The sequence below is a fragment of the Gouania willdenowi genome, chromosome 16, assembly GCF_900634775.1.
Source record: "Gouania willdenowi chromosome 16, fGouWil2.1, whole genome shotgun sequence".
Classification (NCBI taxonomy): Eukaryota; Metazoa; Chordata; class Actinopteri; order Blenniiformes; family Gobiesocidae; genus Gouania; species Gouania willdenowi.
Genome location: NC_041059.1, coordinates 35303434 through 35330715, shown reverse-complemented (window position 1 = coordinate 35330715; position 27282 = coordinate 35303434). Strand labels below are relative to the sequence as shown.

At 37.8% G+C, this 27282-nt stretch overlaps 2 protein-coding genes across 2 annotated transcripts in view; both read right to left on the bottom strand.

The window, feature by feature from the left end:
• enpp2 (ectonucleotide pyrophosphatase/phosphodiesterase 2) overlaps positions 1-19444 on the bottom strand; it is a 55507-nt gene extending 36063 nt beyond the window's left edge. The window contains exons 1-8 of the mRNA XM_028470724.1: positions 19397-19444; positions 17371-17461; positions 14746-14760; positions 8729-8866; positions 5604-5729; positions 3624-3684; positions 3449-3546; positions 3285-3364 (exon numbers count right to left, since the gene is read on the bottom strand). Coding sequence (XP_028326525.1) covers positions 3285-3364; positions 3449-3546; positions 3624-3684; positions 5604-5729; positions 8729-8866; positions 14746-14760; positions 17371-17461; positions 19397-19414 — 627 coding nt within the window. The 5' untranslated portion in view covers positions 19415-19444. The remainder of the gene's footprint in view (positions 1-3284; positions 3365-3448; positions 3547-3623; positions 3685-5603; positions 5730-8728; positions 8867-14745; positions 14761-17370; positions 17462-19396) is intronic.
• Positions 19445-23054: 3610 nt separating this feature from the next.
• taf2 (TAF2 RNA polymerase II, TATA box binding protein (TBP)-associated factor) overlaps positions 23055-27282 on the bottom strand; it is a 58985-nt gene continuing 54757 nt past the window's right edge. The window contains exons 26-27 of the mRNA XM_028471040.1: positions 25213-25315; positions 23055-23555 (exon numbers count right to left, since the gene is read on the bottom strand). Of these exons, the coding sequence (XP_028326841.1) occupies positions 23269-23555; positions 25213-25315 (390 nt within the window). The 3' untranslated portion in view covers positions 23055-23268. The remainder of the gene's footprint in view (positions 23556-25212; positions 25316-27282) is intronic.

The window sequence follows — 27282 nt, the reverse complement described above, 5'->3', positions numbered from 1 at the left end:
TGTGCTCTGACCTCTTTGTTCTGGTTCAGACCTGAGCTGCAGCGTTCTGAACCAGCTGTAGCTGTTTGATGCTCTTTTGGGGGATTCCTGTCAGAAGACCATTACATGGTAGTGACTGTAGTGTTACGCTCTGAGTCAGATCTAAGTGTTTACATGTTACGTAGACGGTGCTACATAGTGAAGATCACCTGATGATTACTGCTGCTTCACTCACGACACACCTGCCACTGCACCTAACTACTGAAAATAGATAAGTTTAGTGAAAGTTAGGCAGGTACACGTGGATGGACTGCGCATGACCCCCCCCCCCAAACACACACACAACAAACATATGAAAATGACGCAAAAACTACACTAAAAAATACACAAAATAACTCCAGAATCACACTACAATGGCAAAAAAAAATTATTATTATACAAAAAATGCACAAAAAGACAACAGAAAGATACAAAAATACACATAATGACTCCAAAAAACATACTTTACAGAAAAATGCACCAAATGAAAAAAATACAAAAATGAGTAAAAAAAACAACACATTCATCATGCGCATGTCTCATAGAATTAAACCAGGGAAATTGCATATTTTACTTTGCACCTGCAAATATACCCCTTTATAATGGTACAGAGTATGCTATTATTATGCCCATAATTGACAACTCTACTTAAGCTCCCACTATATAAATACATAGTTCCGATGGGCACTGTACTAGTAAAAATAAAATGAAATGAAATATAACCCCAGTATTTGGTGATACTGGGTTTCCTGCTTTAAGCCCAGAGTCAAAAGACCTTCAGTAACTTTGAACAATACTACAGACAACCACATATACAATACATTTGTTATTAACAAAAACGTCTGTTTCAGAAAAGTTACAAATATTGGATGCAGGAGGGTTTCTATTTCTATACATACATAAATTGTGTGTCAGTAAAGCAGTGGTTCCCAAACTTTTTTGAGATCGTGACCCCATTTTGATATTAAGAAGACTTTTTTTTGCTTCTAGAATTAATTTTTGATTATGTTTGTTATACACTGTATTACAAATACACAGCAGCCAGGATTAGTGACAGGTTACGCCAGCTCAGTTTTTTTTTTTTACAACATTTTAAATAAAAATAGAACTACATTTATTCTTGACAAAATGTTAGAATATAGATTGTGTGTTTTAATTTGAAATGGAATAATTAAAAATCACATTTTTTTATTTTATTTTATTCATTGTTAGACATTTCAGGTGACCCCACATGGGGTCCCGACCCCAAGGTTGAAGAACACTGCAAAAGTTGCAATGTCAGAAATGTGTTTGGAGTCATTTTTATTAACTTTGAACACATAATTTCTCTTTATATGTGGGCGTCGCTATCCTGGAGATTTAGGCCAATCAGTGTTCACGTACCATGCTGTGGTCATCTCGGGCTGACTCTTGGTATGTGTATGTGTGCTCCCGTAGAATCGAAGGTGAGATTATATTTTACTGTGAGCTTTTGTGCTTAGTTAGGAGTCACCAGTTCCTCTGACGTTATGATGTCATTCCTAAGAAGACCAAAAACATTACGGGGAGGGATTCTGATGTTACATTTACAGGGAAAGAAGGAATGGATCTTTAAAAATGGCGGAGGCGTTTAGCATTTGGACGCCACTATTATGCATCTTATTACAGATCCACACATGAACAAGGAAGACATCTTAAAACAGGAAGTCTATGCTACCATGGCAACCATCAGATACCTTTGAGATCCCTTTAGGGATTCATAAAAGAAAACAAACAAGAACAGATATACAGATGTAGATTTTAACTCAGCAATAGCAAATGCCCAGCAAAAGCCGAATTAATCAGATCCAGCCTTGTTTCTTTGATTTACAGGATCAGAAAGTCTCAACCTTGGGGTCAGAATATTTTTGCTTATTTTTACACTTTTTTTGCAACTACACCAAACTTGCCATATTAACCTATTGTCATCAGTTTTCTTGCCATTTACTCTTTTTAATCTATTTTTTCTACATTACTTCCCTTTCTGCCACTTCTCCATCAAATTTCAATGCCTTTTCTGCACATTTTTTCAACTTTCAAGACATTTTTCGGCACTTATAAACCCTTTCCACTACTTTTCCACATGATGTAACATATGTTGACCCATTGTTGTCACTTTTAACCTCTTTTCACTATATTTCATGCTTATTTTAGCAAATTTAACCACATTCACGATTTGTCCTGCCCATTATTTATTTATAATAATAAACTTCCTGGATGACAGTGGATATTATTCAGATAAATAAATAAATGTGGTTATCACAGATTCATAAAACAATGGATCATCATTTTGCTGACTTTATGGATGGACCCCAAAAATCTCTCCCCTTTATTCCCCCTCATAGATGACCCTGTCTCCACATGACTGTTCTTCAATATTCATGTCTGTGTTCAACCACCTTCAGGTACAGTGGGGGTCCCTGGTCTCTGGCACCTTTACTTTGGGGGTCGCGGGCTGAAAAGGTTGAGAACCACTGCTTTAATGGACTGCTGAAGCACCGCTTCATTATTTTTGTTTTGTAGCAATGTCTGTTAGCCTCCTGTGCCAAAGAGTCTGCTAAACTGGTTAGGGTTAGGGTTAGTGTTAGGGTTAGGGTTAGGGTTAGGGTTAAGGTGAGGGTGAGGGTTAGTGTTAGGGTGAGGGTGAGGGTGAGGGTAGGGCAGCAGATCTCAACTTTTCCAGAACTTTTCCAAAATATTTTACCAAATTTCCATGACTTAGTTTTGAACCACTAAGATCTATTCAAGAGCATTAGAGAGCAAAAATGAGCGCGCCTTTCCAGTGTACTAGTGTAACAGAGTCTGACAGTGTGCCATGGTTAGTAGCAAATATGTGCCACAGGGAATGCAAGTTATCACTTATCCATCATATAGCATCATACAATGGTGCAATTGCCTTTCACACCCATTTTGCAATATTTTGTAAATAATTTTGCATCAACTATTGAATGCAACATTAAACAATAACTCACTAAGCGCTACCATGTTTAATTATAAGATTACAATTTTAATCAGCAGACACTTTTATCCAAAGCGATGTATAACACAATGTGTTAGGGTTAAGGGACTTGCTTAAGATACTTAAGATAGTAATAGCGAAGGTTGGATTTTAAAGATAAAAAATATTTCCAAACCTTTTTTCAAAACATGAAAATTATTCCATGACTTTTAATGACTAGAAAATTTTTTCAATATGCATAACTTTTTCAGGAAATTTCATGACTGTGGGGCCAGTGAGTTACACTTACTGTGGCCAGTGAGTAGAGGTTGGGGAAGGTTTTGGATGGATATACAGGCCTCATGTATGGAGCGTGGGTTCCACATGTTCCTGCAGAACACACAGACATTAAAAAAAATCAATCGTTTTCTAATAATGAAACTCTCCTTCTGTTTGTCTTCATGTGTGTCTTACTGAGCTTCTCAATGTTGGGTATCACGCTGCTTCCTCTCTTCACATAAGAAGCTCGGAATCCATCCACTGACAGCATGATGAGAGGCGGACGCACAAAGCTGTCATCATCAGGAGGAAACAACGGTTTACATTTTAGTCTTGTCTCGATTCACTCACATCACGGAACCAAACGTACCCAGCAGGACATTCAGCTGCTTTGATCTCCTCACATTCATCCTGCAGCCATGAAGTATCTCCTGAACAGAGAGAAGGTCCTAAAGTCCAGGTTGGGGCTGAAGTGTTGGACCAGTAATAAGTATTTATACATTTAAATGTAAATAAAATATTCTAATGGAAAAAGGTTCAGTCTGAAAGAACAGATTGTCAAACTAAGTTTATCTCTCTTTGCTATTTTACCATTAAAAATAAATAAATCTAGGGGTAAACTGCCAAATAAAAAAGGCTAAGACGCCCACTCCAAAAAATATTAATACCAATATTTTTGTTGATTAGGAAGCCTAACAATGTAACCAAGACATGAAAAACTAATTGGATGATAGCTAATATATTTTTAGTGTATTTTACAGCTGATTTAAGACATGGAGCAAAACTGATCTATTATCATAAGAGATGCTAACAGAAAGCTAACACAAGAGGAGGTTATGGATTATTTATTAAATGTTTAGTAATTGAGGATGTAATTTTAAGTGACTTTCATGGGAAATTCTATTTGTAATTTTGATTGTAATTGTAAAAAAAATTTGGTCATGGTAATTATAATTGAACATGGGTAATTGAAGACGTAATTGAAAAATGTAATGTTTTTCTTTTACTTTGTCTGCACATGCTGTCAAAGGTCAATGCAATGCATGTTTTATTATTGCAGCCCCCCCCAAGCAAAGGTAAGAAATACTTAAAGGGATAATATAAAAAGAGAGGGCAGTGTTACATCTCGGTGAGGGGGAAGAGAACAGGGAAGATGGAGTCAGGGTAGGTCAATAGAAGGGGTGGAGAAGAGTTAACTGTTTTAAGGTGAGAGTGCAATTTGGTGTTATAGTTGTGCATATTGTGTTGTGGGGCGTAATCAATTAAGCTAGTGTGGAAAAATTGAAGGTGGTGACTCAGCACCCAGCTTAAGTATAAGGAGTGAGTGGTTCCACCTAAAATGTATAATTGGGATCAACGATACAATATTTGGGATCTATGATGCCTTTTGGATCGTGTAGGACAGATGACACTTTGAAATTGGGTCTGAATGGAACAGAAATTGATCGTGTCTATGAAACTAAGCTTCATCATAGATCATGAGCTTTGCTGGAAGCCACACATTAAACATATTAGAAAAAAACCATCTAAAACTTTTGGTATTCTACATAGATGAATAAAGCAACTTCATACAGACTCTATTTAATAAACATTTTGTTGTATTATATTGCCATACCTGGCCTATTGCTAAGAAAGCTGGGGTAATTTATGTAAAACCTATAGATCCATTCATCAAATTACAAAAGAGAGCATTTAGAATAATACATAATGTGGAATTCTTGACACCTACTAGCAAACTGTTTAAAAAATCTAGAACAATAAAATGTATGGATATAGTATAAGGTTAAAAGTGTTCAGAGTAAGAAATAAAAGCCTTCCATTGGGTATTACATCACAAAGTGAAGGAAAATATAATTTAAGAGGGGTTTATATTTTTGAACAAAGTAAATTTAGAATAAATGTTTAACGAAGATGTAATTCTGTTTATGGTGTTAACTTTTAGAATGATTTGGAGGATCACTTTAAGTTAATGAGTTCACTGTCTATGATCAAACATTCTTTAAAAAACAAAATGTTTTGCACCTATTAAAACATAAGTTGATAATCTGATGAATCACACTGTTATTGATTGTTTTTTATATAATGCTGTTTGGGGATGGGCTACGATAAGCAGGAACTGCTTCAGCTGATTCCATTTCTGGTTGTTTAAATGAATGTTTATTCTTTGTATTGAATTAAATATGTTAGATGATAGCCAAGAACAAATAAATATCAATATTAGCGTATCTAAGGTTAAGCCCCAATACCACGTTGAAAAATGTAATTGACCCCAACCCTGATTCCAGACGTGACTGTTGAAATGAAGTGTTTAATCTGAGATGATTCCACAGAGAGAGGTGAGGTGACAAACCTCTGCAGAGCTTCTTGTAGTTGGTACAACAGTCTCCTCTGGACAAGCAGTCATCAGAGCAGTGACAGGCGTGGTGCTCGTTGCGCGTCTCCCCACAGCGATCCTTGCTGCACTCATAGCCTCCCTCTGACACAGGAAAGCTGAGTCAGCTTTAAAATGAAAGCTGAGATTTCAACGTGGCACATGCAAAGTGTGCTGCTTGGACCGTTTCTTCACACGCATGAAAGATTAAAGATAACCTGCTGTGACCATAAACATGTGTGTGTGTGTGTGTGTGTTTCTATCACGGTTTTCAGGCACTGAGGGGATTACAGCAGCAAACCAGTGGTGAGCCACATACCAGTAAGCTTAAGGACTGACTGTGAAACCAGACCACCAACACAAAGATCTGAAATAAAGGGTGGTGAACCAGGTGCGTCCCTAAATCCTTTAGTGGCACTGCTTCTTTACCTGCTGTGGGGAATTCACTAACATTGTGGCACTAATAGATGCGCGTATAAACGTGGTTCAGACCGCCCTATTTAAATGAACATTTTGCTTGTTCAACGTGGAGAGGTGAGAGCACAGAAGCACAAAATGACATTTGAATCATTTCAATTGGATGCAGATGGACTTCTCTGTCGGCTGCACAAACATTTAATAATGTAGAAAGCAAAATGAACAAATTAAAATGTTTGTTTAACCCCACCCCCCCCCCCCCAAAAAAAAAAAAAACCAACAACTTTAAAACCTAATCATATTTATTGTGGGTGCTCCGTCAGGTCCTGTAACTTTGCTCTTATCAGTCCATGTAAAACAGGCAGATTTGAACAGAAACCGTCCTATTGATCAGTTGATGCCATTGATCTGAGTTAATGCAGCAACACAGCCTGTCAGTCAGTCGATCAGCACCATTTGAAGATGATCTACTGACCATCATCCAGCATGTCTGAGCTCCAGAGCCACCTTGTCATGCACACTCTCATTTGTGAACAACATTGTGTCATTACTGTGCTGCTCAGCTGATTCTGGCCTGACGCTCCTGCCATCAACGAGACACGAGAGTTTTACGGTTAAAAATGGAGAGAAAGACACAGGAGCTCCCTGGAGCGATGCATCTGGAGCTACATCCATGGATCTCCATACACAGCATCATCTCTGCACTGCAGCCATTGGACTCCACACGCGCCACCGCGGGTGTCCAGCTTTTCTTTTTTATCTCTCTCACACACACACACACACACACATCACTCTGCATTTTCTTATTCAGGCTGTTAATATTGACTATTGTTTTATTTAAATTATTTTCTTATACTGGAAAGGTTAACTGGAATCTATTTTCCATCTCCACTGTGTTTTGTGTCAGCATTTACCACAGCTGATCTCTGCGTGTATGTTTTAGATTTAATGAATTGCATTTACGCCCACTGCAATCATTTATTTGTATGCCTTATTAGCATGTAGAGTGATGTTTGCACATGTTTTAATACCTCTTAACCTTTAGTGAATCCGCCCCTGAGATATCAAAGTACTCTAGTGCAGGGAATCTCAAACGGGACCCCACTGGAAGGGGGTTGCCAGATGCCTTAAAAAAAAACTAAGAATATTTTTTTTAATAATTTGAGCCCATTTTTGCTTATTTTTACCTTAATTCTGCAACTACACCAAACCTGCCATATTTTAGCCTATTTTCGTCACTTTTTTTTGACATATTTTTTCTCTTTTTAATGCATTTTTGTTTCATTACTCCAATTTCTGCCACTTCTCCATTAAATTTCAATACCTGGTCTGCACATTTATTCTACTTTCAAGACATTTTTGGCACTTATAAACTCTTTCCATCACTTTTCTCACACAACGTTGCATATTTTGACCCATTATTGGCTCACCATATTTAATGCTTATTTTTGCCAATTTAACCCTATTCACTATTTGTCATCCCCATTATTTGCCAGTTTTTACTAATTGTTCCTAACTTTTAAATTACATTATCTCAACCCCCCTGACCCCCATTTCTGCCACTTTTAAGCCAATATTGACACTTTGAACCCTTTTTACCACTTTTTATGTGTGTTTTAGGTCAATAACACACTTCATGGATAACAGTGGATATTATTCAGTTTAATAAATAAATGTGGTTAACACATGGTCCATAAAGTCAACAAAATGCACCATCATTTTATGTCTCCACATGACAGTCTCTAGAACCTTTATTTTGGGGGTCGCTGGCTGAAAAATTTGAGAACTACTGCTCTAGAGGATGCAAAACTACTTCAACATCTGTCAACTGAACAAGAAACAGATAGAGGACTGGAAAGACTTTTCATTATCAAATTAAACTAAAAAAAACACCTGGTTTTGTCCTTCCTTTAAAAACTAGGATAAAAATAAAGCTGATCTGATCTGGATTTTAATCATCTTTGTCCCCAACACTCGTTGTGTAAGTCTGAGAGCAGTAATAAACATGTCTCATTAGCACAGCAACCTTGAAGCCTTAACATCCAATCACTGTCACCAGATTAAATCCCTGGACCAATCAGAGAGCTCTAGGTAAAACTAATGAAATTATTGACTTGTGTGTATCTGTGACATCGGGTATTTTTATTTCACCACATCAGCAACTGTTTTCACTCACTACTATCTAAAATACGTGTCAAACTCAAGGCCCGGGGGCCAAATCCGTCCCTTTAGAGCACTAAATTCGGCCCACTCTAGAAAGTAAAATGATATATATATTCATGTTTTTTTTCTATCACATGACAGCAGTCATTTTTAATCTCAAACTGTTAAAAGAACAATTTTTTTTTTTCAAAATTTGGCTAATTTTCTTTAATATATTCTATTCAATTTCCCCTGATTCCCAAAATCAGAAAAATGTAAGTGAGGATCTTGCAGGGACTGATATACTCACATACTAAAGTATTTATATATCATTTACACTTGGAAGTGCTAACCAGGGCACATTAATGTTGAATTTGCTCTTTTCCCACCTAAAATCTATGGCCCACTTAAGCTCAAACTGCTCCGTATTTGGCCCCTGAACTAAAGTGAGTTTGACACCCCATGTCTAGGACATGCAGAAAGGTCTGTGGTCTCATTCGATCACATTCTAAGGCGGGCCAATGGAACAGAGAGGAATGGTATACCTGTGCGTAGACAGAGCAGGTCAAAGTCTGAGCAGCAGCTGTTGTAGGTCTTACACAGGTTGTCACAGCGACAGCTCGGAGGATACATCTCTACCAGCTCGAAGCAGCGGCTCCTGCAGGAGGTGGTTGCAGAGCGAGCTGAGGAAGAAGGCCACACAGGATACATCAGTTTTATATTTTTTGGTTACTAGTGAAAAACGAACAAACAATAAGTGATTATTATTATAAGACACAGAGCCAAGGTACAATGGCCTCATGTAAAGGATTTTCAATATTTGCGAGTGGTGAAATAACCCAAAGTTGGTGTCCAAAGAAATCGCATAAAGAAAATATATCCCAAGAAAGAGTCATCTTTATACTAAAAATGAAAACAGAGATCAGATTTTTTCTTACATTTCCACATGCAGTTATGGGCCAATGAAAAGAGTAAAAAAAAAAAGTACTTTTTTGGATTTCAAGAGACTGTCACTCAGAAACCAATGCATATACTGTACAGTATGTGATTAATCATTAGTGATGTTCTAAGTTGTTGTTACAGACCCAATTCCAATTTTGAGGAACTGGCATGTCCACCATATAGGATGTATAGCAGATATTTTTGTATATTCTGAGAGAGTAGGTGGAGCTGTATTACTATACCACATTTTAGTTTCCTATGTGATGGAGTTCATGAGATATTGGAAGATGAAAATGGACACATACCGCGCTCACTAATATCTCAAAAAGTATTCATCTGATCAAGCTAAAAATTTACAGTGTGCCTATTGAGTAATCACGGAACAAATGGTAAAAAAATTCTGAATTTTCTAAGACTGTAGTGTGTAGGACATTTGTTGAAATGACATGGAATGATGGCATATAACATGTAGGAAGGAAGGAATTCTCAACTTCAGCTTCTACATTTAGAATGTTTATGGGAAAAGTACTTTCTTTTTATTGGACCAGAAGATCTAATCTGGAAATACAGTGAGGAGTGAAGCTTTTTTTGTTAAACTTAGGACAAGAGAAACCAGAGAATGCTTCTAGAACAATCTTTGATTAAAACGCAGTGACAGACAAACATAATTTGGAGCTTCAAGAAGAGGAACAACCTCAGCCTGACTCTCATCTTCCAACAGAACAGCTTCATCGACTTAAACCTGGGTTGGGGTAAATTATAATTGTAACTGCATAATTGATGATTAATTACAATTATGGCATCATTTTAATGTAATTGTAATTTTAAAAATATGTTGTCGTAATCGTAATGAAATTGTAATTTAGTTTAGATAATTGACTTTGTAATTGTAATTTCCATAAAAATTCTATAAAAAATTGTCAATTATAATTCAACCCAAAACTGGGGAACCATGTTACAGTTCTATCTACAGTTCTACACTTATGTAATTAATTATTAAAATATGTTTTACATCAGTTCACTTTCATCTATGTCTCTCTTGGTGAATGATCCTATAACTGACCATCAACTAGGTTTATTATGCCTAAATGAGACCAAGCTCAAAAATTAAGATTTTCTTGCCCTCCCAGTTATAATAATCACCATGCTCCCTGTGACAGTGGTCACGGAGGGGATGTGACAACAGTTTTTCACTCTAGCTTATCAGTTATCCCAAAAACCAAACTTAACCACAACTTATTTGGAATTTCTAATCTCAAAAACAAAACAGAAAAAACCATCCCACTGGTTATAGTTTACTGTCCTCCTGGTCCATATTCAGAGTTTCTCTCTGAATTCACTAATTTTCTCACTGATCTGGTGCTGAACACTGATAAAGCTATCGTAGCGGTTGACTTTAACATTGACTGATGATGAAAACAACAGTTTAAATAGATTATTTGCCTCACTATTAGATTCAATTGGCTTTACAAAAATGTACACAAACCACCTCATTATCTTACTCATGCCCTGGACCTTGTTTTAACATATGGTTTAGATATTGATCACCTGACAATATATCTCAGAAACCCTATTCTTTCAGATCATTTTTTGTTATCCTTTGAATTCCGAATATCAGCCTGCTTAAACTCTCAAAGAAGAGTACACTATAGTAGATCACTTTCTGAAAAAGCTGTAGCTAGATTTAAAGATTTAGTTCCAACACTGCTTACCTCTGATCCATATGATATCTCAACAGAGAGTAGCTATCAATGTCGACAGAGAAAATTGATGATCTTGTCAACAGTGCAATGTTGTCACTCCACACAGCTCTGGATTCTATTGCTCCGCTTAAAAAGAAGACGTTATATTAAACAAAGGTTACACCCTGGTATAATTCTGAAATGCGTCTTCTAAAACAAGGATCATGAAAAATGAAAAGGAAGTGGCTCTCTTCAGACATGGTAGAAGTTCATATAGTCTGGTGAAAGAGTTTGTTAGCTTATAAAAAATCTCTTCTCAAAGCTAGAACTTCCTATTACTCAACTTTAATAAAGGAACACAAGATCAATCCTCAGTTTCTATTCAACACTGTAGCCAGGCTCACCAAAAGCCACTGCTCTGTCGAACCCTCTATTCCTGTCAACCTGAGCAGTGACGACTTCATCAACTTCTTTACAGATAAAATTCTAACAATTAGAAACAAAGCTAATGTCCCCCCTACTGGAGTGCTCAATAACTTCTTAAGCAAAGAAACTCCTGAAATAACTCCACCATGTAGCTTTTATTTACATAGTTTCACTCCTATTGGTCTATCTGAACTTATCTCAATAGTTAGTGCTTCTAAACCAACAACCTGTCTTTTAGATCAAATCCCAACTCCACTATTTAATTATGTTTTTCCACAAATTATCACTAATATGGTGAACTGGACTAATACATCTCTAGTGACAGGTTATGTGCCACAACTATGTGATCACCTACATAGGAACAATTTATATGAGAGCTTTCAGTCTGGCTCTAGAGCCCATCACAGCACAGAGACTGCCTTAGTAAAAGTAACCAATGATCTCCTCTTAGCCTCAGACAGAGGGTTGGTCTCAGTTCTGATGCTCTTAGATCTCAGTGCAGCCTTTGATACAGTGGATCATCATCTACTGCTGCAGAGACTGGAAAGTGTTTTTGGGATTAAAGAAACAGCGCTGGGTTGGTTTAAATCCTATTTATCAGACAGAACCCACTTTGTTCATGTTAATAATCTCTCCCCAGCGCACGCCAGAGTTAGTCATGGAGTTCCACAAGGTTCAGTTTTAGGACCAATACTCTTTACATTATATATGCTTCCACTAGGTAACATTATTAGAAAACATAATATACATTTCCATTGCTATGCGGATGACACAGCTCTATTTGTCAATGAAATCAGATGACTCTCATCAGTTATTAAAACTCCAGGCCGGTCTTAAATACATCACATCCTGGTCGAGCCGTAACTTTCTCCTTCTTAACCAGGATAAAACCGAAGTGATTTTATTTGATCCACAACACATCAGAGATAAATTATCAGAGCAAATAGTGTCTCTGGATGGCATTACTCTGTCACCCAGCACCACAGTAAAAAAATGTAGGTGTTATCTTTGATTCTGACTTATCCTTTCATTCTCATATTAAGCAAATATCAAGGACAGCCTTCCTCCACCTCCATAATATCTCTAAAATCAGGAATATATTGGCCCAGAGTGATAACTCCCTACTGTCAGGATGTTCTAGTAACTCACTAAAAAGTCTCCAGTTAATTCAGAATGCTGCAGCTAGAATACTAACAGGTACTAACAGGGGAGAGCATATTTCTCCAGTTTTGGCCTCCTTTCATTGACTCCCTGTAAAATTTTGAATAGCATTTAAAATCCTCCTGTTAGCATACAAAGATCTACATGATCAAACTCCTGTTTATCTTAGAGACCTGTTAGTGCCCTATCGTCCGGGCAGAACACTCAGCTCTCGGTCTGCTGGTCTACTGGAATTCCAAACGTGTCTAGAAGTAGAACAGGAACAAGAGCGTTATAGTCCGTGAAGCTGCTACTCTCTCCACCTTTAAGGCTAAACTCAAAACCTACTTATTCACCAAAGCGTATACCGTATAATAGCATTATCCTAACCACTTGGAACAAAGCTCTAAACCTAAAAATTAGGAACTAAAAACTAAGTATTATATAGTAGAACACCAACACAACTATTCTAGGACACTCTGATGGTCTATCTCTCTATCATGTTTCGTTCTTCCTCCTATCCACTAACCCCAACCAGTCGAAGCAGATGGCTGATTTCTTCCTGTAAAAAAGAAAAACTGTGAAAAGGGAGTTTTTTCTTCCCACTGTCGCTTATGCTTTTTCATGTAGATTTGTTGGGTTTTCTCCTTTTTTTTTTTTACAAATGTTTTAATTTGATAGCGCTTTCAGATGACTTTTGTTGAAATCAGCTTTATATAAATAAAGTTGAATCGAACGAAATTGAATTGATTTGAACTGAATCAAGCTTTCCCACATTTTACTATTTAAAATCATTTTGAAAAACAGTTGTTTACTGACACAAAAAAGGCTCAGATACCCACTCTACAAACTTATATTTTCATTGATTAGGAAGCCTAACAAACAATAGATATTTGTTTTTAGTGTATTTTATAGCTCATTTAAGACCCATTACCATAAGAGATGCTAATACAAAGCTAACACAAAAGGAAGATTAACTTTTATTAGGTTATATATTTATTTCAGGCTCAGTAGGGGGGTCTGTCTGGACTTCCATGTTGCAATTTGTCTGAAAATCCTCTTTTTTTCTCTCCAGTGGTGTCAGTTACAGTATAAATACTGACTTAGAAAGTGATCGGGGGTCTTTTTCTACTGACACCAGGAAATGTGTCTTTGAATAATAAAGCTCACAGCACATGGTGGTTAGAACTAAGGTTGATCCAAGAGTCACAAGCTAGAAACAGATTCAGAGTGACGCGTGTGTGCTGGGAAACACGGCGTTGACTGACAGCTGTCAGTAGGTGTGTGTGTGTGTGTGTGTTACACTGCCCCACAGAGGAGCAGGTAAAGCTGCTTCATTAGGTAAAGTGAGGAATTACGAGGAACAACATGAATACATGCATTTAAATGGGATTTCCTGCACATGTTGAAAACATTTTGTCCCTTAATGTAACTAAAGCTCACTAATGAGAGTAAGGTCTAACTCTACATGAGCCTGAGTCGAGCTCTACCTCAGCTGGGATTCTTATTTATTGTATATTGAACTGTGACTGTGCATTAAAACTCTGCTCAGATGGACACTGTGCTTTATTTACCACTGTTTAATGCTTGTCTTGGCCAATCACAGATCTTTAGAAAGCCTGACCTGCCGATTCTGATTTTTTTTTATTTCTTATAACTTATTGTAAAACATTGAAGAATACCCTTGAAACAATACAAACTTGTTGTTTTAACTGCACATGGTGTAGTTATCTCAAATATAGATGAAAAGTTTAGAGCATTGCTGTCTAAAATACTAAATCATAGCAGTTCTTTGAGTCTTTAATTTTTTACATTTTAAAAACAAACAAAACTTGTGCAACAAGTTACACTGCAAACCTGTTTTGAGCTCTTTGACTAAAGCAGTATTTTGGTTTAACAAATAAAGAAAATCACTAGGTTTGAGGTAAATGATAAAATAATAATCTACAGGACAAACTAACAAAACTTTGTTTTTCTTATTTTAAACTGTTTTTAAGTTTCCATTTACATGATAAATATAAATCAAATCAAAATAAATCAAACATTATTCTATATAATTTTAACTGTATATAATTTAATACACTGTATTGTCTTCATTGAGAAGGTATTTTTTAGCTCCAGGAGGACTTTAATCCAGGTGAGATGAGGTTAAATGGTTCCTTGTAGAGTAAAGGTTGCAGACCCCTGACCAGGGGAAGAGGGTTAGGACTAGTGTTGTGGTGGTCAACACCGGTCTTGGTCTCGAGACCAAATTTTAAAGGTCTTGGTCTCGTCTCGGACTATATATATATATATATATATATATATACATATATATATATATATATATATATCATGTCCAGAAGCGTAGAGCGGGCGGAATCTGCTACTACTTTCTTTCTGGCTGCCTTCTGCTCTTAAACATGTTCATAAATGATTCCTTACCCTTTTAGCACCGAAAGAATATCTGTAACATTACGTGAATATCTGTAAAAGTCAAATTTTTCTATTAGCTCTGTCTGCTAGCGTAGCATCTCTTCTTCTCTGCCAGGATATCTGCATGCCAACCGACCACTAGGTTACCAGCGCCCTCTGCTGGTCCAAACAAATACCTGACGTAAATACAGTCAAATGACTGGGTTTTTTTTTTAAGTCCAATTGTTAAGGCACAAAATGTATTTTCAGTTGCACTTTTTTTTTTTAAAAAAAGAACTATTATGCAGTTTTGCATTGTTTACTATAGAACCAGAATAATAGGCTTCTTCTTCATTTGTATTATTCCTTTATTTATTTCATTCAAGATTTATTTTTAGTTAAATTGCATTGTTTTGAATAGTTTATCAAGGGATTCTTTTGACAATGAAAAATAAAAGGTACAGTATTTTCTAGTTTTTCCCCAAAAAAAATAAAAGTATATTTTTCAGTCATCATTTGTCTACAGTCCCATTTTGTAAAATAAATCGTGAGAGAATCGTATCATGAACCAGGTATTGTGAATCGAATCGTATCAGGAGTTGAGTGAATCGTTACATCCCTAATAGGGGTACTTGAACACCTCTCAGGAGGTACATAGAAACGTTTGTCAGTTTATTTTTTAACATTATATTTTTTTTTTACATGCACACAGACTTTTTACTCATCCATCAATAATAATTTGTGGCACAACTCTTTAAAATACACCAAAAGGTGAATTTCAACTTCTAAAACAAGCTGCACATCAGAAATAAATGAATGAAAAGGCCTTAATTCTAGGTTAATGTTGGACGAGACACAGGAAAGAGTTTAGACGAGTATAACATGAGCTCAGGGCTACATGGGGCAATAAAGTATGGGAAACACTGCTCTAGAGGTTATAAAGGAAGTAATGAGCCTCCTTTCCTTTGCTTTTGGAGAATTTAAACACTCCTTATCATGGCCGCCACTTAAACACTTGCAGAGTTAAGGAAAAGTGGATAGGAAAGGAGATAAGAGGGACTATTCAGACATGGCCTTGCTCTTTGCTCTCGCTAGCTTTTGCCTTAGCATTAGCTTGATTGGTAGCTTGAAATGCTGCTTAGTGCTTACTCAGCAGTGTGGTGGTTTCTAAAATAACACGAGGTAGGGTTTTGTTTACAGCTCAACCACCACCTTTTTCCGCGTTACATGATTTACAAATTATGAAGCTTTGCTCTCTTTTTTGTGTAATACTGCTAAACTGTCGACATGCTAGGTTGGCCATGCTCCGGGTGACTGTTGTTGTTAACCCGTGTAGCAGACGCATGTGCACATGACCTGGTGGGCGGGGCCTGTCATCATCTCACAGCAGGAGGGGACAGTGGCTGACTTTAAGACCTTTGCAGAGGTAGAAAAGTATCGGCCAATCGCCGATCCCCCAAAATCACGGCACCACTGTGAGGACTTCATTCTCCTTTGGCAGCATTTAGAACAGCAACACTTCAAACACCTTTTGTTTGTTAATGAAGAGAGTCTTTGTGAGGAAGTGCTTTCACTGACACACACAGTCTCAGACAGGAACAGGTCAGCTGTCGTCTCCGTGTGTGTTTGTGGCATTTGGAGGACGTCTTGTGTTTCCTGCAGACGTTTGGGAGACTCACGTTGGACTCTAAAGGAAACTATTCCTCTGCTTTGTGGACCTGGAGGCCTGTCCTAGCCACACTTGGCTCCTTTACACTCACACGTGTCCAACATAAACCTCACACTGCCTGGACCTTTCCAGCAAATAAACTCAGCTTCTTACTCTCTGTGTAAAACACAGTTTGGCCCTGAAACAGTTCCAGTGTGTGAGGTTTTTAAAACGTACGTTAGGAAAACCATTAGAGTTTTTAAAAGAAAACATGCTGAGTTTGTCAAAGATGTATGTTGTTCTATCCCAACTGTACTAACTAGAATGTTTTGAACCAAACCCAATTTTGGCATGATTATAAACCAGTACACAAAGTAAAATAATCAATGTTAGTCCTGAAGCCACAACACAATGGTAACTTCCTTGGTGATGCATGAAGTACCAATAAAGAAAAAGCTTAATTAGGTTAACCCTTCTATTATCCTCAAATACTACCTACCCTACCTTTAATGTCTAGTACTTGTATGCACTTTATCTGTTTCTTGGCTATGTCATTTTATGTATATTAATTCCTTTTATTTTTATTTTTTTTACTTTGTGAATGATTGAATATTTTAATTGTGATAAATGAAGTGTCTGTGCAGCAGATCCTTCTGTCTAACACACATTTATCCCTATGGAGACTAATACAGACACTTTGACTTTGAGTTCACGACCCTGAACATTCAAAGACTCCAGAAGGATCTACAACTCTACCCTGGAATCATGAAACCTGATCATGTTCTCAGGCTCACATCTCTGAGATCTGTCAGTCTCATTGTTTAGGGTTTGCATGTTCTCCCTGAGAGTGTGTGGGGTTCAGAAACATGTACAAAAGATTGATGAGGGATTGTTTGATGTGAACTGGTGATCTGAGCTGGGAGAAGCAGTGAATCATGGACAGCTTGGTACTCACTTGGGCCGTCCTCCCCGGAGCGTCTGGGTCGGTTGAACACAAATCCCCAGCATTCCTCTGAGCCAAACAGCACAGACACCATCCACACGCACTGAGGAGACACGTGTGTCACGTTAGAGGCTTCATTCATGGATTGGTCTGTTGATCATTTCTATTTCAATATTTGGACCTACACTTAGCGTTGCTGTCAGTCACGTTCACCTCATCCCATTACCACTCCACGTCAGGAAGGTCTAAACCACAAATGTCAAACTCAAGGCCTGAGGGCCACGTTCGACCCGCCAGAGCAATTCAACGTAAAAATTATAGCAAAAACAGGACTTTTTGTAAATTATCGTATAAATTGTAGATCAAACATGATATGGGTTGCAGTACTACATTATTTACATCAATATTAAATCACAATTATATTTTAAAAACCTGAAAAATTCTCGCAAATTGACGGACAGTGTTCTGGGAAATTGCATTGCAAAGTTTGAGAACATTTGTTGCAAAGTCAAGAAATTTTCAACAAATGCTTAACATTCAGGATTTTGTTTCAATTTGTGCTTTTTTATTCACAAAAACATGGATTTTTCTGGTCCGGTCTACTTGAGGTCAATCTAGGTTGTATGGGGCCCCTTAACTAAAATGAGTTTGACACCCCTGGTCTAACCATGTCAAAGCTCTGTCTTGACATGACAGACACAGGAAGCTTCAATTTGAGAACCATTGCAATAGCACATCCATCACAAGCTGCACATAGAAGATCTTTATTACAATCTGTCCCGTGTAGGATCCCTTATGAAAAATACTGCTGCAAATTAAATGTATAATTAACATATAAAGCAGTGTCAATCAACTATTTTTATAAGAAAAAAAAGGCTTTTTATTTATTTTATTTTTATTTCTCATTAGCTGAGTGAGTTTTCTGTGATCCTGATCATCTCCCCAGATGATTTTTTTGATGTTGTAGACCACGTGTCAGGTCCGGGGGTCAATTACAGCCCTTTAAGGCATCCGATTTGGCCCGTAGGAGAAAGTAAAAAATGACAGAAAAAAACACCATGAGGAATCAATGTGTAAATTACCAACTAATTCCGTTGTAGATAATTCAGTCCCTCAAAATACACAAATTCAATGAAACTTAACAATATATGCCAGCGCTCACAGTTTTCCCATGTTTATGGCAACCATTTGCAAATTATTGACCATTTGACCCATATTATTCTTTAAGATTTACCCAAATTAAATAAAACAATTTAAGGCAAAAATCCAGTATATTTAGGTGAAGATTCTGCAGGGACTGAAATCTGTCACTTATTGCTTGGATATTGTCGGTGCCTTACATACATTTAATTATCGTTAAATAGTGGAAGTACAAAGTAGGGCAGGGGTGTCAAACTCATTTTAGTTCAGGGTCCAAATACGGATCAGTTTGATCTCAAGTGGGCCACAGATTTTATGAGGGAAAACGAGTAATTTCAACATTACTGTGCTCTAGTTTGCACTTCTACGCATACATAAAATACAAAATATGAAAGAAACTGACAATATTCAAGCAATAAGTGATAGATATCAGTCCCAACAGGATCTTCACTTTAAATTTCTTAGATTTTGTGACCAATTTCTATTTAATTAACTAATTTACTCACTCCAGCGGGCCAAACTGGATGCTCCAAAGGCCTGATTTGGCCCCTGGGCCATGGGTTTGACACGTAAAGTCGGGCATATTATTGTTGAAATTAAATTTTCCCCGCCTCTATTCTGTGGCCCACTTGAGATCAACGTGCTCCGTATTTGGCCCCTGAACTAAAATGAGTTTGACACCCTTGTTGTGGAGGTCAAAAATCCATTCGTGTTGAGCTAAAGCCAAACTGCAGCTGGTTCAGTCGCCTCCGATAGTTAGTGTACTGCAGCAGTAGTACAGCCGTAGTGCTAAGATGACAGAGCATCATGCAGGTAAAGAGAAACACCAACACCGAGCCATCGATGCGCTCTGCGGTGCGTAATTACGCACGGAGCGTCGCCAGCGCGCTTACCGTACCAGTTTGTGCAGCAGCATGTTGCTCCGTGTGTGCCGTCGGTCGGTCAGTGCGGGATGCTGTCTGTTAATGGTAACGACCACCAGAAAGAGGGGGTGGGGGTGGAGGAGGAGTGAGCTGATTGGTCAGGGCGTGGAGGAGGGATCAATTAAACTAAACACTCAGGTCTGTTCAGGACAACTTTTACAACCTGTGAGAGGAATAATGAGTCTAAATGGAAAAGGTTTTCTTCTCTTTACATTCACATTAGGACCAGTATTCCTCTCACATGTTCTCACTGTAAAAACCAGCTGTGACCAATCACAGTGTGGAGCTCACTACACCTTAGAACAGGGGTTCTCAGGACCTTATTTGGGGCCATGAGACACCGGGAGGGGGTTCCCAGATGTCTTCAAGAAATTAAGAATACTTTTTTTTTTAAGAATTTGAGCCACTTTTTGCTTAATTTTTTCTGCAAAAACACCAAACTTAACAGATTTGAATCTATTTTCGTCACTTTTTCTTGCCATATTTTTTGCTCCATTTAATGCATTTTTGCTGCATTACTACCATTTCTGCCACTTCTCCATCAAATTTAAATGTTTTTTCCTGCACATTTTTTCCCACTTTCAAGACCTTTTCAGCACGTTTAAACCATTTACACTACTTTTCCACCTAACGTTGCAAACGTTGACCCATCACTTTTAACCTCTTTTCACCATATTTCATTCTTATTTTTGCCAAATTCATCACAAACAAATTGTTCCAATTTTGACACTTTGAACCCTTTTTACCACTTTTTCTGTCCGTTTTTGGCAACAATCATTTGCAACTTTTTAACTTTTTTTTTTTTTTAACTCCCATTTCCACCATTTTTGGTCAATTTTAGCCCATTTTATTCCTGATTTAAACAAGGATTTACATATAAGATGAATATATATTATTGCGCAAATATTAATAAACTTCCTGAATAACAGTAGATATTATTCAGATGAATTAATAAATGTGGTTATCACAGATTCATAGAACAATAGACCATCATTTTACTGACTTTATGGATGGACCCCAAAAATCTCTCCCCTTTATTCCCCCTTATAGATGGTCCTGTCTCCACTAGACTGTTTTTCAGCATTAAACCACCTTCACCAGTGGATCGTCCCCACTCTCTGGAACCTTTATTTTAGGGGTTGCAAGCAGAAAAGGTTGAGAACCACTGCCTTAGAAGGTGTGCAGTGGTGTCTGGAATATAGAAGTCATGTCCTAAGGCATGAGTTGGGCCTTCATGGATCATGTTTGTTAGCTCAGCACATTCCAAAGATGCAGAAGGAAAGAGGAAGAACATGTGGAGCCCCACAGCACATCAAACTGTTGGTGGGTGTTCCAAGAGCCACTCGTAAATGGGAGGAGCTAAAGTTCATCCAAAGCGTCCCACATCTTCACCTGTGCTCTGTCCTAATTATGCAACGGGTAGGGACAAGATATTGTGACTCTAAAACATCAAATTGTATTTTAAGACAATGCCCATGCTTATCAGTTCATTTTGGGCTGATTAAAATGGATTTATCATTAAATCAAGCTGTGAGCAGCTCCTGTAGGAACAGAATGTGTTGAACATAAGGTCACTACGTCTTCTGCTGCATAAAGCAGTGGCTGATTCAGGTTTGGACTTCCTCAGAATGTGCTGTGTAGATGGTCCAAACATATATTTTTTAGATTCTCTTGGTTAGAACTCTGCGTTTGTTTCCATATCTGGCCAAATGATTTGGGTCCAAATTTTATGCAAATTAATTCACATTTAGAGGTTGCAAAAGACACTTGAAAGCTGCTCCATACTTTAACAGAGCGAGCCAAAAAAAAAAGGCTTATTAGAATAATTTGTGGTTTTGTTCTGCAAAAACAAACTGAAACTTGCCTGAAAACATTAAAGTCCAGCAACTCACAGTGTGGCTTTGTTAACATCACAAAAATATTCATGTCTCTTTGATAACTTGGAGTTGAAGTTTCACAGAAACACACTGTGCTGGTGGTGACAGAATTCCTAATCTGCTTCCCTTCATAATCAGATTTTTTAAGGGTGTCACAGCCCTTTGGTGGAATCTCTCTGAACTTTCAGTTTCCATAATATTATATGTATATTGCATATGTAATTATTAGTCAATTTCCATGAAACTTTTAGTAGCTTTTGAAACCTCTAAAACATTTCAAATTTCTTCCTAAATCCTCTTCTGGATTCCAAACTTAATGCAGGGTTCTAATCCAGGTTATCTGAAACTTGATTTTTTTTCCCCCCCATATAGAGCACGTGTCAAACTCAAGGCCAGGGGGCCAAATGCGGTCCTTCATAGCATCTGATTGAACATGAAAATGACAGAAAAAACATGAATCATTATGTAAAATTACCAATTTACAATTTTGTTATAAATTGTTGTTGAAAGAACTCTTCATTTTTTCCAAAATCCTACAAATTGTCTCAAATCAAAAAAACCAAGTCATGTGAAGGTGAATATTGTAGAATTTTTCTGTTTGGAAAATCAGGACATCTTGATGTGTGAATATGTCCAATTGGTCGTATTATCCTCAAATATCACAAACACATTTTACCCTTGGGGTCAATCTGACCCCAGGGCTATTTGCCTCCAGAAAAGGATTTTCAGAAAATGGTTGACCAAGTTTTGTGTCAGACACTTGGATATTGAAACTTTGACCTGCCCTCTAGCACCATCAGGCCAAACTATTAAACTAGAATTAATTGATCTTGAATAGTTTTCATTTAAATTTTCTTAAATTTACTGACAACATGAGTATGAACCCTATTAGTTGAGGTGCACATATTAAACATGTTTATTAACTACTTCAGGTGAGAATGCCTCAAAATCAGGGTCCTTCTCAACGCAATCCTCTGTTTCAGACACATTCTTCTCTACGTCACTTTCACTGTGAAAGAGCTGTTCCAAAATCTAATTGACAGTCAACATTTTCCTTGGGGACATTTACGAGAGAGAGAGAGAGAGAGAGAGAGAGAGAGAGAGAGAGAGAGAGAGAGAGAGAGAGAGAGAGACTGCTGATGACAATCCACACAGAGCACAATGAGGAATGATTTGGATAAAGATCTGCCATGCAAGCTTACAACCAGTGTCCTTGAGGAAATACCCCACCCTCCACAGTGCGGGAAATATCAGTTCTACTGGTAGGTGTGAGTAGTAGGTCACACATGGGTCACAAAAAGCACCTACAAACCTACTTGTTTCAGAAAGCATCTTAGCCCAACCTGACTTAACGTTGTGATTTTGTTATACTATTTACTTTATTACATGCTCTTACACACATCTATTTTATTTATTTTACTACTGTGAAGCACTTTGTGACTATTGTCTGTGGGAAGCGCTATACAGTACTAATAAATTCTACTTACTTACACATACTCATCATTAAAATAGTATGCTTAATCAATTGTACCCATCGAAATTAGGAAAAGTCATGAAATATGAAGCAAGAAAAAAAAGTCAACTATATATTTTTTGAATGATGAACATTGAATGGGATCAAAATGACCCCAAGGATAATAGGAGAGTTAAGGACTGACCGGTCCGCAGTGAGACTCACTGGAGATGCAGATGGAGAGACAATACAGACACATTCTATTTTGTTCACATTTCAAACAATCAGGTTTATTTTCTTTTTTTCTCACAAAAATAACAAACTATATATTTCCAATAGGAACAAATGTTAAAAAAGGCAGAAGGAAGCATTTGAAAGCTTTTGAAAACCGTTAATACCTGCTTAACGCCACCTCGTGTGTTCTAGAATAAAAAGCTGACGTCAGAGGGTGGCTCATGCTTTACTAAAGACCTTGTTTCATCAAAAACAGCAGCTGAAGTAGAGAAAGTATGGAAGCTCAGTCGGAGAGCGAGGGCGAGCGTGGGGACCTGCCGCTGGCCGGGCTGTAGGTGTGGGAGTTGTCTCGCTCTCGCTCCTTGTCTTTGCTCTCGTGCTTGTGCTTGTGCTTGTGTTTGTGCTTATGCTTCTTCTTCTTCTTCTTGTGCTCGTGGTGGTGGTGGTGGTGATGGTGGCCGTGCTCGCTGGCGTGCTTGGAGGACACTGCGCTGCTCTCTTTAGAAAAAGATGGCACGGGCGTGGCGGGCATGGACAGTAAGGCCTGCTCCAATGATGGAGGCTCTTTGCCTGGGCACACAACCAGAGAGTGAAAAACAGGAAGTGACCTCACAGCCTTAGCGTGGCTGTTACTGCACACAATCTGTTCTGATGGTTAATTGTTTCATTTCATTTCTTTTTTCGTCACAAACTTCAAAATGAAAAATTCAATAAAACAATAAAGCAAGAAGTCAATTATTAAACAAAAAATCTAAATAAATTTAACAAATGTACATTATTTAACACTGATATTACAAAGTATGAGAAGGGACAAGTCGTTCCCTTCCTTACTTTCAGTGTAATTCTCACCGTAATCATTTCAGTTTGTAAAACTGAACAAACATCAAAGCACATACAACATTTAATATGTTATGAATTCATCTATTCAGAAAAAATTTTCAGGAAATTTACTTTAATCTCCTGACATGTTTTGATTGCCAACTGTCAGTATTCCACAGAGGCGTCTACTGATCGCTTAGATGTATCCATCTATCCTGGATACAGCTGCCCCGGGGCAGCTGTGGCTTTATTGTAGCCACATTGTAGCCACATTGTAGCCCTATTGTAGCCACTAGTGGCTACAATAGTAGCTTACCACCACTGAGTGTGAAGTGAAAGAATATGCCTTAATTCTGTAAAGCGACTTTGAGTGTCTGATAAAGCGCTATATAAAACTGATGCATTATTATTCTTATTATTATTCTTATAAATGATTTCTGGGCATGGCCAACTTGAGAGGTCTCTCAGGCTGGCCACGCCAACAGTCGCCCGATGGTTTCTGGAGAAGAGAGTCCCAGGAACGGGAGAGAAAATTTTTTCACTCATCCCTTTTGATATCAGGCGATAGGGGGCGTGGTCAGCCTGAGAGACCTCTCAGGTGTGCCATGTCCTCACATCAAAGCAATCAGTAGATGCTCTGATGCTTTCCTTGTGAAAGAACTTGTAGGGACACGGCAAAAAACCATGTCAGGAGATTATATATAATGATGAAAAACTTTGTCTGAATAAATGAAAATGAACATATTTCAAAGAAAAAAAAATTAACTTGCTGGAATTATTATAAATAATTAGGCTTTACACCGATCTGATCCGATATATCGGATCCCATTGCATTGTTTTACCCGTCTCATTTACACCGAGGAGTGGTTTGCTTTACGTGAAACAACTTTATTTCACTCGCATTTGTGCACAAAGGTGGAAACCTATGCGCGAACGGCCAAAATGTCTCTCGGTTGGAGCGGAGCGGCTGAGTGTCGGACTTCCCCAGTCTACTGGCTCTGATCTGCTTCAGTCGAACACGCTCCCTCACTCTGCACACTGGTCGAACAGTTAAAGGGCCATGCACCCATACACACTTTGACAACAAATGTTGTGTTCAGGTCCAAAATGTGAATTTTTCAACTCTTTTTCTCCCTCACAGTCATAAGACTGCGTTTAGGTCCCAAAACATACCGTTTGATTTTCTGTAAATCTGTATAAGGTAGTACCAAAGAATTCGGTCAGTACCTAAAAAAACATCCTGAATTCATATGATCGGCTCTGTGATTGTTTTTTTAATTCACTGATCTGTGATCGCCACAAAAATTCTGATCGTGTAAAGCCTACAACTAATGTTTGTTTGTTTGAGAGCGCCTGTAATGTAAAACACACGCCATTCTAAGCACGTGAAGGCATGTGTTGGACCCACCAGGTGTGGAAGGGCGCTCCAACAGATTTAGATGATGGTGAATGAAGGCCTGGCTGTCATGGACAGTTTCCATGTCGATGTCTTCTTCTTCCATCGTGTTGAACTAAAACAGAACACAAACACCGGTTAGATCAGACACGGGCAACAAAAGACAATGGAAAACCACACAAAACCCTGTGTGTTCTTTCCAGGATTAAAGCTCGGGACAGATATGTGTTCTATCAGATAAACACAGTGGCCCTCATTTACGACAGGACCAATTTATGAAACATGCGTATCTGACCAATCCCAGCGTACAAATGATCAGGTGTTGATAGATGCAGTGGCTGAATTTTATCATCATTAACATGTTATACCCTCCCGCCCACTGTGGTCAAACAAGAAAATAAACTATTCCGAGATGAAAATCGGTCAGGGAGGGGGAGTTATGAAGGTAGATATTGTATAAAAAATCCACACGTGAAATAAATTTAATGTCACAAATTATGGAAAAAAATTTAGAGACTGATATTTACACAGAGTTACAGCTGCAAACTTGTAATCCGACATTTATTCACATGTTTTTTAATTACTTGCATAAATGATCGTTTACAACCACAACTCACAGGTTAAAACTTCTCCAATCTACCGCTACAGATGCACAAACTACATTTCTCGTGGGAATCTGCGCTACTTGAGTTTTGCAACACATTTTGCGAGACGTCTGTAGCAAAACTGATTCATGCTCGTAGAAATGGCCCCTCCCCTCCCCGCTCCCCCATGTGTGGGATTGAGCAATCAGAAGCGAGGATTTGGAGACAGTGGGCTGTCTTTTTAGCGCAGCAGCCGGTGATATGACCAAAACAAAGGCATTGTCGTTCACTGTAAAGTCAGGATGACATTTGCCTCCACAGATTGTTAGAAAAAGGTTGTTTAAGTCATTTATGAACAAAAATAATAATGGAGAGTGCTTCTCCTTGTTTATATTTAGGTCAATCCTATGTGGAGATGGGGACCGAGAGGTTAATGTATTTTACAAAATCTACAATCTGTATAATGTGACGAAGCAATAAAACAATGAACATGTATGTGTTTGTACATCTGTAGCGGTAGATTTGAGAAGTTGTAACAGGTGAGTTGTGGTTGTAAATGATAGTGAAGTAATTGAAAAACATGTGAATAAATGTTGGATTACAAGTTTGGAGCTGTATCTTTATGTGTAAATATCAGTATATAAATTTTTCTCATCATTTGTGACATTAAATTTATTTCACATATGTATAGATTTTTTATACACCAGCTCACATCACATTGTACAAGCTCTCATCACATTTTACAACTTCACATCACATTCTACAAGCACTCACATTTTGCAACATATCTACCTTTATAGGGAGTGGCATTCTAGCTTATCAGTCACCCCAAAAACCAAACTTAACCACAATTCATTTGAAAGCCTCTCTCTTGATATTTGTAATCCCCAAAATAAAATAGAAAAACCCATCTTACTCATTATAGTTTACTGTCTTCCTGGTCCATATTCAGAGGTTCTTTCTGAATTCTCTGACTTACTAATCTAGCGTTGAGCACCGATAAAGCGAACATAGTGGGTGACTTTAACATTCATATTGATGATGTAAACAACAGCCTAAATGAATTATTTACCTATATATATATTTGCTGCCCCCCGGCTAGAATCTCAAACTCTGCCTATGCGTCAAACATGGTAGAAGTTCATATTACCTGGAGAAGAAGTTTAACTTCACAAAGCTAGAACTTCCTATTACTCAACTTTAATAAAGGAAAACAAAAATAATCTTTGTTTTTTATTCAACACTGTAGCTAGGCTCACCAAAAACCACAGCGCTGTTGAACCTTCTATTCCTGATGACTTCATCAACTTCTTTTGATAAAATTCTAAAAATTAGAAACAAAGCTAATGTCCCCCCTACTGGAGTGCTCAATAACTTCTTAAACAAAGCAGCTCCTGAAATAACTCCACCATGCAGCTTTTATTTACAAAGTTTCACTCCAATTGGTCTATTTGAACTGCCCTCAATAGTTAGTGCTTCTAAAACAACAACCTGTCTT